The sequence below is a fragment of the Podarcis bocagei genome (genome assembly GCF_964188305.1).
Source record: "Podarcis bocagei genome assembly, chromosome: 5".
In the NCBI taxonomy this organism is placed as follows: Eukaryota; Metazoa; Chordata; class Lepidosauria; order Squamata; family Lacertidae; genus Podarcis; species Podarcis bocagei.
Genome location: NC_138129.1, coordinates 96,874,484 through 96,887,965, shown reverse-complemented (window position 1 = coordinate 96,887,965; position 13,482 = coordinate 96,874,484). Strand labels below are relative to the sequence as shown.

The window sequence follows — 13,482 nt, the reverse complement described above, 5'->3', positions numbered from 1 at the left end:
AAACTATTCTGCTTCTGTTTAAATGTCAGATGAGAGCATGAGGACAGTTGAAATGTGATTTATTTGTAAGTGGGGGCTTTAGGTTTGCTGGAGTGATAACTATCCGGAACAAGGAGGCTTGTGGCACCCTAAAAACTTTGGAATTTTTATGTAAGGGAGCAGTCAGAAACAGAGTATACTACCCAAGGTGTGAAATGGCACTCTCCATTCTATTTGTTGTTGTCTTAAAGATAACTAATACCACGCCCTTCTCTTGCTATGGGCAGTTTACCAGAAATGAAAAATATTTTTTCAATGGGGGCTCTGCCCTAGCTCTCTCTCTGCACACCAACCCTCTTGCCATTTCCCCAAATTAACCACCTAGACCTTCCCCTCCCCAACAAAGAACTACAGTAGTACCTCGGGTTAAGTACTTAATTCATTCCGGAGGTCTGTTCTTAACCTGAAACTGCTCTTAACCTGAAGCACCACTTTTAGCTAATGGGGCCTCCTGCTGCCGCTGTGCCGCCACTGCACGATTTCTGTTCTCATCCTGAAAGCAAAGTTCTTAACCCGAGGTACTATTTCTGGGCTAGCGGAGTCTGTAACCTGAAGCGTCTGTAACCCGAGGTACCACTGTACTAAACTCCCCTTTCTGAAGCCACTTCTTTTTTCTATTCTGCATCCCCACGTTTCCATCTTCACCCCATGCCTATACCTCCTTCCCCTCCTTTTGTGTGCCCCTCTGCATCTGCCGATGTTTTAAACCACCGCTTTCTGCCTCTCCGTGTCCCTGTCCTCTCGCTCCCATGCCACGGCCACGGCTGCTGTGCAACCTGCCTCCTCTTTAGCTCCCCCCCCCACACACACACACCTTGGCCTAATGCAAATCCAGGATTGGGATGCAGTACTACAAATCCTCCAAAGGATATTCTTATTTTTATTATAGAGAAGGAAAGCATTGAAATTCTGCGGGGAAATGTCAAAATCCTTCCCTTAAATGAAACCAGAATAGCGTGCATTTTATTTTCTGTGCATGCCCTCCCCTCCCAAATTAGGCACATCTCAGCTTCACTGGGGACGCTCTTCAGCCTCCTTGTCAAGTCACCGCAGGGCAGGCTGCCTTTACTTCTGTTTTCCAAGCGCATACAGAGGATAAAGCAACAGAACCAGTTGTGCTCCTAGGACATTTGCATAGGCTTCTGAATATTTACAAAGTGCCATCTCTGATAAGATTTCTTTCTTTCTAGGAAGCGGTCTTCTATCAAATGGGACTTTATGGCCATCTAGCCCTATTTGCACAACTCTTTGTCTTACCCTGACAGACAGCAGCTCCCCAGGGTCTCGGGGTCTTCCCCTTCACCTAATCCTTTTGAAAAGAAGGTGCCTGCGGTTGACCCCTGAGTCCTTCTGCATGCAGATTGTGTGCTCTGCCAAGCCAGCCAGCTAGGATTCCTCATTCATAATGGAATCCACTGGTTTGAGCAAAGCTTTTTGTATCTTGGCTTGCTTCTTTTTACATGGGATGGGAAGGAAATTGATGGAGTTGGGGTTAATGCACAGAGCTGGGATGTGGAATAGTCTTTGCATAAGATGAGGCCTGTTGTGCTAATAAAGGTTGTACAAAGAAGAAACTGCATCCCAACAAACTAAAAGATGTATTGAAAGTTGATTGGGATCCCCCCAAAAATTTAGCTATTACAAGCTACTATGAATAAATTTGGTCTACAAACCAATTTTATATAAAATCTAATGACAATTGAAAACAGACCTACAAAAGAACTGGAATAGAAAGAGTTTGTACTGACAAAATATCCACAACGTCCCTATAATAAAACCTGTTTGGCATCAAAGCAAATGTGACTTTAGAAACAATAAAACAAATTTGCTATACAGTATACAAATCCAAAATAATACCACCAATTAGGATTAGTAATAATACTTATCAAGCCAGACAGAAGAGACCAAGGATGTACCATAATGTTTGATGGCACATTAGCTGAACTAATTGGCAATACTTGCTCCATTTGAAAGGGCTTTGAGAGGCCACTTTAGCTGAACAATGCCTTCTTACATTCATGTATGACACTCAAAGGCTAGATAAATGTAAACCCCAGTCGATGGTGTTGCTTTTTGATTTGTATATATAAAAATTGCTTTGATGCTGAAAAGTTTTATGTACATAGTATGAACAATGCCTTCTTACATTCATGTATGACACTCAAAGGCTAGATAAATGTAAACCGCTAAAAGTTTTATGTACATAGTAAAGTTCCTAGTTTTGCTTCTGAAATAAGTAGGTGCATATTATCTGTTTTTAACTGTTATTAGATTAAATACATTTTTTCACATGCACCAAATTTATGTTATTTTCTAATAGTTAATGTTTATGATACTCATCAATTCCTAATGAAGATTTTCATGCTTTTCATTTTATGCAGGGGTGTGTTTTGTGTGTGTGTGTGTGTGTGTGTGTGTGTGTGTGTGAAATGTTTTACACAGGGCCTGTGAACATGTCAACTTTGGCTTAGCAATGAAGAGCGAGCTGCAGGATTCCTCCTTGGCTGCCCTTCCCCTTTCCTGGATGGCAGATTCCCACTGCTAGCACTATTTCTCTTTATTTACTACATTTGTACCCCACCGTTTCCCCAAGGAGTTCAGGGTCATGTACATTACCTCTTTCCCTCTGCCCAAATGCTAAACCTTGCATCATCCCTTTAGGCTGATCAGGGCCGTCTTAAGCATATCTGGTGCTGTGGTGCAAAGTCCCGTCCCCCCCCATTTCCCAGAGTAGTCGACGTTTTTTAAGGGGGGGGCTCCAACAGCGGGATCATGGTGTGGGGCTGGGCAGTTGGGCGCAATGGGGGCGGCATGGGAGGCAGGCAGGGGTCTCGTCCAGGCAGGGACAGGCAAAGCGAGCTGGGCTGTCCGCGTTGCCGCAGCAGAGAAGCGCGCTCACTCAGCGCAGTCCCACCGTCCTTGCTTGGGGAGGAAGGAGAGAGCGTGACTGGGAGGGGATTGGGCAGGGGAAGGAAACGCGGTTCGTGTGAAGGAGTGCAGGGGTGGTGGGACAGCGGGAGGAGGCAGGATCCGTGCAAGGCAGTGGAGAAGCAGGGGAAGGAGGGAGGGGCGCTGGGGGCAGCAGTTGCAGCGTGTAGCCTCGAGTGCAGGTATCTTTTGAGGTAGAGTGGACAGGGGAAGTGGTGGTAGAGTCACGTTTATTATGCGCAGAGCTTGGGATGCAAGCACACACCACGCAGCTGAGGAGGTGGTGTGTCGCAGAGCCAGTGGAGAGAGCTCCGGACTGTGGGAAAGCATCTGGAGCCTTCCTGCATCCAACGGGCACTGGAGGAGCACAGGCAACAAGTCCCAGCTCCACCTCACTTACCTCCCCGCTCTCCCCTCCCCGGACTCTCCGCCTGTGCCCTCCGCTGCTTGGCGCACTGGCTCGCTGCACCACTATGCCCAATGGTAAAGACATCCCTGAGGCTGAGTGAGAGAGAGTTGCCCCAAGATCACCTAGTTTGCTTCATGGCTGACTGAGTCATTTGTACCACTCCACGACAGTGAGTTAACCCTGGTTAGGAGGAAACCCTCAGCATGAACCATAATTAATGTCAATGCTTCTTTAACACTCAACCATGACTAATACCAAATTCAGGGGGCGGGGGGAAGCCAAGCAAAGTATTGGCCAGTGAGAGAAGTTAACAATGAGAAATAGTAAGCTTTTATATAATTAAGGCATTCGCTGCTCAGTGAGACTGCATCTTACATCAGATGTACTAGGGATTAGGAAAGAGTCCTGCAGGACACTGCTTGGGTGGAGACCAACCCAGCTGTTACATATATGTTCTTTCTGTCATTTGTGAACACATGGGTTTGGAAATGGGACTCATGGGTAGGTGAGTAAAGGTTGCTGGCTGCATCTTGTTTTTAGTTTGTTTTAGAGTGATTCCTGTTCTGATTGTCATGCATTTTATTGTGCACTGGTTTTATTGCTTATCTTCTGTTGTACAGTGGCACCTCGGGTTAAGAACTTAATTCATTCCAGAGGTCTGTTCTTAACCTGAAATAGTTCTTAACCTGAAATACCACTTTAGCTAATGGCATTTCCCGCTTCCGCCGCACTACCACTGCACAATTTCTGTTCTCATCCTGAAGCAAAGTTCTTAACCCAAGGTACTATTTCTGGGTTAGCAGAGTCTGTAACCTGAAGCGTATGTAACCCAAGGTACCACTGTATACATACACATACCCTACATATTTTGGAAAATGGTTTGTTGGTTGGTTCTCTGTGCATTCAGACCCCTCTTGAGATACCGTCACCAAACTAGGAATGAAGGTTTCTGAGACGAGGGCAGCAATCTCCAACGTTTTGGATGCCGGGCACCATTTTAATTCAATATGGTGAACTGAATCGCCTGTGTTATTGTTGTTGTTTTGCATAGGTTTGTCTGCCTCTTGAGATATCATTGCCAAACTTGGCACGAGGATTCCCAAGGTGTGTTTGTGGAGGGTGTAGACTTCATCACCATTTGGATGCTGTGCACCATTTTGAATCGAGTTGGTGGACCAAAGCGTTCCTTTGGCTTGCCTTCATCCGATTTTTGGTGTGACAGTTCCAAAATCACAAATTACACTATCCATTTAAAAATCACATTTTTTTTTTGTTTCTAAAAATTACTGGGCAGTGCCCGGCACTCCCTGCTGGTATACATATATGTCAACTATGGTGATCATAACCAAGGAACAGACAAGAGTGGGTGGTAGTGAAAATCTGGATTGCTTACCTGGATGAAGGAAGTTAGTCTAAAAGAGACACGAGATCCAGGAGCCCGTCACAAACTACAAAGCTGCCAGCCCATCAGAAGCAATTGCAGAAAACCTCTTAAGGCTGGCTTCTGCTCTCAGTCCAAATGAACTTGCTATTGCTTTTTAACTGAAAGAGACATAACCCAATAGGTTGAGGCCCTGTTTTCTCTTGTCATGAAAAGGTTTTAGATTTGACTTTGGTTATATATTTCAATAGTTTAACAATTTTGTAGTTAAGGAAAACATATGTGCGTAATTTTATTTCTATGCTGCCTTTCCACGGTTCAAGCCATGCTCAAGGCTGCTTACAACATGAAAAAAATGCATAATAACACTATAACAAAAGTAGTTATAAACAATAAATAAGACATTAAATAACCCACAAATTAACTGAACAGTTTCCACATAAAACACAATAAAATCTAAACTAAAGATACAAAAAAATAACAGCAACAACCCACACCCACCCCCGGAAAAAACCAAAACAACACCCCATCCCCAACAGCCTTAGTTTTTGTAGCTGGAGTCAGTCACACCCCCCCCCCCAGCCTAGGTGGAAAAGGCCTTCAGCCAGGGAGCAGGTCTTGCAGGACTCACAGCCAAGATGGAAACAAAATGTGTTAAATTTGCCCTTGGAAAGGGAAGAGCCAGAATGATGGTGTAGTTAAGGCAATAGGGCTGGACTTGGGCCAGAGAGCTCTAGGTTCAAATGTCTGCCATTTTGCTAAGTCATGTTGAGCTAGTCATGAACATTCGCTCCTTTCTTCCAGGCTGGTGTGCAACCCCAAACGTTACTGCCCTGTACTCTTAGCGGGGGGGGGGGTCCAGAGCAGCTTTTTTCATTTCTTTATAGCAGGCACGTCCAACAGGTAGATCGTGATCTACCGGTAGATCACTGGATGTCTGTGGTAGATCACTGGTAGATCACTGGCTCCCCTAAAAAAAGTCACCCAAAAATTTCCTCCTTCCTAAAATAAGCTCAACAACTTTGACCTGAACTCCCCAAAAGGGGGTAGATCACTGCTAGTTTTTAACTCTGTGAGTAGATCTCTTCGGAGTTGGCCACCCCTGCTTTATAGGATGTATAAATGAATTGGGGGCAGTTTAAGATGTATCATTTTCACATTATAGCTGAAATATATGCAGTTCCCAGGGAGATATGCTGAATCATATCAACAGCATTGTTACTAGCAGAATTCCCCGGGTCCTGTAAAAATAAGCAATGTTTGTTTGAGATGTTAGTATATATTATTTATTTTTTTGTAGATCCCGAGTTCTTAGCCGGTAGCTGGAGAAAGTGGGGTGTGTACATGTTATGGTTGCGTTTAGTTGTCTAGTTTTATTTTGCCAACAGGTCAAATATTTCTGAGTTTCTGGATCTGCCAAATCTTGTCTGGCATTTGTCAGGGGTATCTTATTTCTAAAACCAACAATTGGAGTGAGGCACCTTAAAATCTGCTTTTAAGAAAACTTTGTTTTATGAACCGCCTTCTTTTTTTGTGTGGTGTCTTATTTCCACCCCCTCTTGGTCTTTGCACAGGTCTCGTGGTTTACCAAAGCTGAAAGAGTCTCGTTCTCATGAATCTTTGCTGAGTCCAGGCAGTGCTGTGGAGACATTAGATCTTGGGGCAGAAGAGAGAGTCTTCGTCAAGCCACTTCATAGCAGTATACTGGGACACGACTTCTGCTTTGAGGTAAAAAAAAAAAAAAAAGCATATGTATTCCTTTGTTTCGGGGGGGGGGAGAAATATAAGAGTAAGAAAGGGGGGAGGAACAATTGATTGCTTAACCGACTTGGTTTGGTTGCTTATCTCACTCCTTGTAATTTCATAATTGGATGAGGAAATTGGTGCCTGCTTGGGATTTACCATGAGAAGGGTGTGGACTATCTGATAATCAGATGACTCTCACGTTCTTGGAGCTACTGCCTTCAATCCTTCAACAGAAAGAAATATTTTCAGTTGCGGGGCTGTGTAAGAGTGGGAACTTAGAAAGGCGTTACCACTTCCTGGGCCATTTTGAGCATTGCCCCACAGTTGAGCAGTCTTTTCACCTGCGAGGACTGAATTAGTATTATAGTTCCAGATCAGGAACTATTTTACATGTTTTGACTGTATGGGTCATGATTAAAGGTAAAGGACCCCTGACAGCTAATTCCAGTTACAGACGACTCTGGGATTGTGGCACTCGTCTCGCTTTATTGGCCGAGGGAGCCGACGTACAGCTTCCGGGTCATGTGGCCAGCATGACCGAGCAACGGGAGCTCACCCTGTCGCAGGGATTCGAACCGCCGACCTTCTGATCAGCAAGTCCTAGGCTCTGTGGTTTAACCCACAGCGCCACCCGTGTCCCATGATTAGTAAGGGGCAAATTGTGCTTGGGGTAGTCCTGCTTTCCACTTGCTTTTTGCAATATTTCTTGGTGAGTGTCCTGAGAAATGGGAGGCATGTACAGTATGTGTGGCACAGTAGATCAGAGCAGCTGATAACAGGCAGCCTTGGCTAGTCACTGTCCCCCTTTTCTTGACTCAAGCTTACTTAGAGATAGGGCAATTCTGGCAATGCCATTTCCTTCCTTCCTTCCTTCCTTCCTTCCTTCCTTCCTTCCTTCCTTCCTTCCCCACCCCCTCCTGAGTGTCACTTTCTCCCCGTCTCTTTCCGGCACCCAGAAGGTTGCAACAGCAACATCCCAGATACACTCTAGAAACTAAAAAGAAGGGAGGAGAGATGCAGCCCCTGCCACAACTCCACCTTTTCCACCAGCAGTTAGTTTGGAAGAAGGGAAGGAGGGTGAAGAGACAGCTGCTGACAGGCAGCACAGAAGCCCGGGACCAAATTTGCAGTGATTCGGCCTTTGTCCTGTAGTGAGATATTTTGAACTGGCGTAGTTTTATATTTAGGGTTGCCATACGTCAGGCATAGGCAAACTCGGCCCTCCATATGTTTTGGGACTACAACTCCCATCATCCCTGACCACTGGTCCTGTTAACTAGGGATGATGGGAGTTGGAGTCCCAAAACATCTGGGAGGGCCGGGTTTGCCTATGCCTGCCATATGACCAGAATTTCCCAGACGTTGCTGGGATCCGGCTGTCAGAACCAGTGTTCGGGTGGAAATCAGTGGAATGTCTGGGAAAATCCCGCCATATGGCTGCTCAAGCCGGGTTGGAGGGGATGCGGGCGGCGGCGGCAGCTGCCCCGGCGGCTCCATGACCTCTTTGGTCCTGCCTGGGCCTTCCCCAGCAGCAGCAGCGGCCTCCAACAGCTGCTCAAGCCGCGACGGATGGGAAGGCCCAGGCAGGACTGGAAAGGCGCAGATCAACGAGCCTCCCTGTCTGGGCCTGATCCCAGGCACAACCTTGCCGGTAGCCACTTGGAAGCTGAGGGCCTGAGAGGGAAAAGCGGCTCATTGCCTGGAGTCACACATCCCCCCCCCCCAACACCACCAAGCAGGAGCCTTTCACAAAAAGAGAGTCGCAGCAAACTGCGTGGCCAGAGCGGGCACTGGAAAGGAGTGGGGCAACAACGGGAGAAAAAACTTCCATTTGGCTTCCACCTCAAGGGTAGGTCTGTCCGGGAAGGCCATTTTCAAAAGATGGCAACCCTATTTACTGTATGTTTTGCTCTATAAGACTCACTTTTTCCCTCCTAAAAAGTAAGGGGAAGTGTGTGTGCGTCTTATGGAGTGAATGCAGGCTGCGCAGCTATCCCAGAAGCCAGAACAGCAAGAGGGATCGCTGCCCTCACTGAGCAGCGATCCCTCTTGCTGTTCTGGCTTCTGAGATTCAGATTATTATTTTTTCTTGTTTTCCTCCTCCAAAAACTCGGTGCGTCTTGTGGTCTGGTGCGTCTTATAGAGCGAAAAATACGGTATATTCCAATTTCCGCCCAATTTATACTCCATCCCTCGTTACAATTTGCCTACTCAAATCTGAATATTTTGGTAAATGCCCGGGTGTCTTCTGCAGACACATTTCATCTATTTGATAATACTTGTTTATAATATTACATTGATCACATTTCTATCCCACCTGCCCTCCAAGGAGATCAGGGGAATGTTACAAGGTTGTTCCCTGCTTCCCATTATAGCCTCACAACAAGCCCTTGAGGTAGGTTAGACTGAGAGAGATGCCATACCTATGCCATACCTTTCAGATCTAAACAGGACCTGCGTACAGTGGTACCCCGCAAGACGAATGCCTCGCAAGACGGAAAACCCGCAAGACGAAAGGGTTTTCTGTTTTGGAGGCGCTTCGCAAGACGAATTTCCCTATGGGCTTGCTTCGCAAGACGAAAGCCCATAGGGAAATGCTGGCGGTCAGGAGCAAAGACTTTCGCCCACAGCCGGCCTTCAGAAGAGGACCTCTTCTGAAGGCCGGCGGGGGGCAAAAGTCTTTGCTCCCCCCCCCCGCCTGCCTTCCCCCCCGCCTGCCCCGGGCGATCTTAAAATGCTGGCGGGCGGGAGCGAAGCGTTCGCTGCCGACCCCCAGCATTTTAAAATCTCCCCGTGTCCTGGGAAGATTTTAAAATGCTGGGGGTCGGGAGCGAAGCGCTGCAGACCCCCAGCATTTTAAAATCTCCCCGTGTCCTGGGAAGATTTTAAAATGCTGGGGGTCGGGAGCGAAGCGCTGCAGACCCCCAGCATTTTAAAATCTCCCCGTGTCCTGGGAAGATTTTAAAATGCTGGGGGTCGGGAGCGAAGCGCTGCCGACCCCCAGCATTTTAAAACCTCCCCGGGACACGGGGAGATTTTAAAATGCTGGGGGTCGGCAGCGCTTCGCTCCCGACCCCCAGCATTTTAAAATGCTGTTCCGAAGTGGGGAGTGGGGGCGGGGACACCTGCCCCCGCCGCCCCACTTCGGAAAGCTGTTCCGAAGTGGGGCGGGGGGGCGGGGACACCTGGCCCCGCCGCCCCACTTCGGAAAGCTCTTCCGAAGTGGGGAGGGGGGGCGGGGACACCTGGCCCCGCCGCCCCACTTCGGAAAGCTGTTCCGAAGTGGGGCGGGGGGGCGGGGACACCTGGCCCCGCCGCCCCACTTCGGAAAGCTCTTCCGAAGTGGGGAGGGGGGGCGGGGACACCTGGCCCCGCCGCCCCACTTCGGAAAGCTCTTCCGAAGTGGGGAGGGGGGGCGGGGACACCTGGCCCCGCCGCCCCACTTCGGAAAGCTCTTCCGAAGTGGGGAGGGGGGGCGGGAACACCTGGCCCCGCTGCCCCACTTCGGAAAGCTGTTCCGAAGTGGGGCGGGGGGGCGGGGACACCTGCCCCATCCGCCCCACTTTGGAAAGCTGTTCCGAAGTGGGGCGGGGGGCGGGAACACCTTCTGAAGGCGGGCAGGGGGCGAAAGTCTTTGTCCCCCCTGCCTGCCTTCCCAGGGGCTTTTAAATCGCCCCGGACAGCGGAGAAGTCCTCCGCTGTCCGGAGCGATTTTAAAATGCCGCCCGCCAGCATTTTAAGATAGCCCCGCACAGCGGAGAAGTCCTCCGCTGTCCCAGGGTTTTTTAAAATGCTGGGGGTGGGAAGAAAAGCCCTTGTCCCCCCCCCAGCCTTCAGAATAGGTCCGGGGACAGACTGTCCCCGGACCTGGTCTGAAGTCGGTTTCCCTAGGAACGCATTAATTGATTTTCAATGCATTCCTATGGGAAACCGTGCATCGCAAGACGAAAAAACCGCAAGACGAAGAGAATTGCGGAACGAATTAATTTCGTCTTGCGAGGCACCACTGTACTTACAAATCACATAAAGCAAAGATTTGGTGGAAATTTGTAAAAACCAGTTAATCAGAATATATAACTAAAACAGCAGCAGTCTGAACTAATACAAATTGACTTGATTGGGGCGGGGGACAACTTGGAGGAACGTATTTAGCTTCCAAAGTGTTTCTAAAGCAGTAGCCGGCCAGTCTCCATAGTCCATTCCACCATTGTGCAACTCCCACAAAAAGTCCATGTCTCACATAGGAATAATAATAATAATAATAATTTATTATTTATGCCCCACCCATCTGGCTGGGTTTCCCCAGCCACTCAGGGCGGCTTCCAACAAAACACTAAAATACAATAACCTATTAAACATTCAAAGCTTCCCTAAACAGGACTGCCTTCAGATGTCTTCTAAAAGTCTGGTAGTTGTTTTTCTCTTTGACATCTGGTGGGAGGGTGTTCCACAGGGAGGGTGCCACTACCGAGAAGGCCCTCTGCTTGGTTCCCTATAACTTGGCTTCTCCTGGCGAGGGAACCTCTGGAAGGTGTCCGGGCAGAATGATGGAGATGGAGACGCTCCTTCAGGTATACTGGGCCGAGGCTGTTTAGGGCTTTAAAGGTCAGCACCAACACTTTGAATCGTGCTCGGAAACGTACTGGGAGCCAATGTAGGTCTTTCAGGACCGGTGTTATATGGTCTCGGCAGCCACTCCCAGTCACCAGTCTAGCTACTTAGGGAGAAAGTTCCTGCAGCATGACTGCCTTAGAATAATAATCTTAAAAGGCAGTAAAGGTAAAAATTGATAACACTGGAGGGAGGACTATGAAAAATCTGGTAGGCGGGCCTCTCTAGCATAGCAAAGCTAGGGAATTAGGCTCCCCCCCCCCCCCGTTCCTGCTTGATCCTTTTGTGATTCAGTAATTCTGTAAATTACTGTCTGTTACTATTCCAGCGCATAATGTATGTTACCCTTAAAGAGACAACATTATTTCAAGCACCCATAAGCTATTGAGAAGTCCATAGTGTTATGTTTCTCTGAGTTGCAATGAATGGATTTAGAAGTGCTGTATTAACCTGGCATAACGTCATCTGCTAACAATCTGTGCAAACGTTGGAACATAATCATAATCTTTTGTCAGGCAAAATGATTCAATACATTATATACTGGCATAGCGTTAGCCTTCTGTGTGCAAGTGTGTGCATGTGCAGTCCCATAGACCTAAATTAAGATAATGTAATGTAAAAACTTGTGCACAAACGTTGGTCTGTTCTTGCTTCTCTCTCTGGTTGTCCTGGCAACTTTGTTTTGCTGGCGGAAACTCTCAAGAATTATTACAACATACTTTGCATTGGTATCTCATTAGAGGGGAACATGTTTTAGTTTGCTTCAGGCTTTGATTTAATGTAAATACCTATGAGAAACCTGGGTTTGTCTGCTGAGTGAAATAATTCTTGCAGAAAGAGCAAGCAGTCCTGCAGACGTCTCTACTTGTATAGCAGTTCGGTTAGCATGGGCACTTTGCTTTGCTCCTTTAGTATGGTACAGTACTTCAAACTAATTTCAGAGCAACTAGGATCATAAATGTTGCTCCCCTATTACACGATAAGGAAACTGTCATGGTCCAAAATAATTATTTGGCCATTTTTACTTTCTATTTTATTTATTTTATTTAGCAGCTTTTTACACAAAGTGATGTTGTCAGCTGATGTAGTAAAATAGCATCCAATGCATAAAAACAAATTCTTGAAATAACAAAAAAAACCACCCTACATCATGGAGGGAACAGTACTCAAGTAACAAACTTGCAGTTTTGTGTAATATATTTGAGCAGAACAGGTAATCGAACCTTGAGCTTTTCTGTTTCCCTTTCCAACTTGTTTGTTTTCTTTTCTGTTGTTTTCCTTGTGTTGTTTTAACCCTATTTTAACTTTAATTTCTGTCATTTAGTTGCTTCCTTGTCATTTAATAATCCAATCAGATGTCCAGTGCAAAACTTGGCAACCTGGGAATATCAGCATTCTGTGTTTGTTTGCTTTTTGAAAGCGTGTTTCTAGTTGTTTCTCTTTTGGAGAGAAGTTTAGAGGGACCTTTTCTTGTGAATTGGATGGGGAGAGGGCGGGAAACTGCACCCAGTTTACCATATTTCAGGCGTGAACCCTGCTCCCTCCTGATCTCCATGCACTCCTTTGATCCCCCTACATTTCAAATCCATTTTTTCTGAAAGCTTAATATGTGAAGGCGAATTAAATAATGAGTACATTTCTGTATGTGCATACATGCGTGTTTATACATGTGCACGCTTCCTCTGCTTTCTTAATTTAGTATTGGCAAGTATTCTAGAATTGTTTGTTGTAGGATATTCAAGATTTTCATGCCCTTCCTTATTTTACATAAGTTGCAATTATGAGTTTAGCTGGTTTTAATTTATTTATTTTTTAAATTGTTTTAGGTAACTTATTCCTGTGGCAGTAAATGTTTCAGCTGCTCCTCAGCAGGAGAAAGAGACAAGTGGATGGAAAACCTGCGGAGGGCAATTCAACCAAACAAGGTATAAGGGAAATCCAGTGGTTTAATGCATCCGGGGTAATTTCATTCTGGGCCAAGTGATAGATCTCTCCCATTCTTCCCCAAACAAGCACACCCATTTAATTAAGTTGATGGCAGCAATGCCATCAATGCTCCAGAGGAAAACTCTTCAATAACACAAAATAATACTTGATTCCACTTTGCACAAAGGTCTAATAGATACACATGGTCTTCTGTCACCCTCATTAATGCTTCTGTTTTCCAGGAGACTTGTCATGGTTTGTCTTATTGGAAAAGTGCCTGTGAGCTCTTTCTTTAGCAAAGTGGCCAACAGGCAGAGGCTAAGAATTTTGAATTTTGGTGTTTGCATTAAAAATAGAATGTATCCACTGACAGAATCTGTCATCAGCTGCTAGATTGCTGGTCCTTCTTTCCAATCCCTCTTTTACAACATGAATAATGGTA

At 46.5% G+C, this 13,482-nt stretch overlaps 1 protein-coding gene across 14 annotated transcripts in view; it reads left to right on the top strand.

The window, feature by feature from the left end:
- Nucleotides 1-13,482, top strand: part of RASAL2 (RAS protein activator like 2) — a 256,803-nt gene that overhangs the window by 207,963 nt on the left and 35,358 nt on the right. For all 14 annotated transcript variants that reach the window (XM_081194283.1, XM_081194285.1, XM_081194284.1 and 11 more), the window contains 2 exons: nt 6,332-6,485; nt 12,941-13,039. In XM_081194283.1, coding sequence (XP_081050409.1) covers nt 6,332-6,485; nt 12,941-13,039 — 253 coding nt within the window. The remainder of the gene's footprint in view (nt 1-6,331; nt 6,486-12,940; nt 13,040-13,482) is intronic.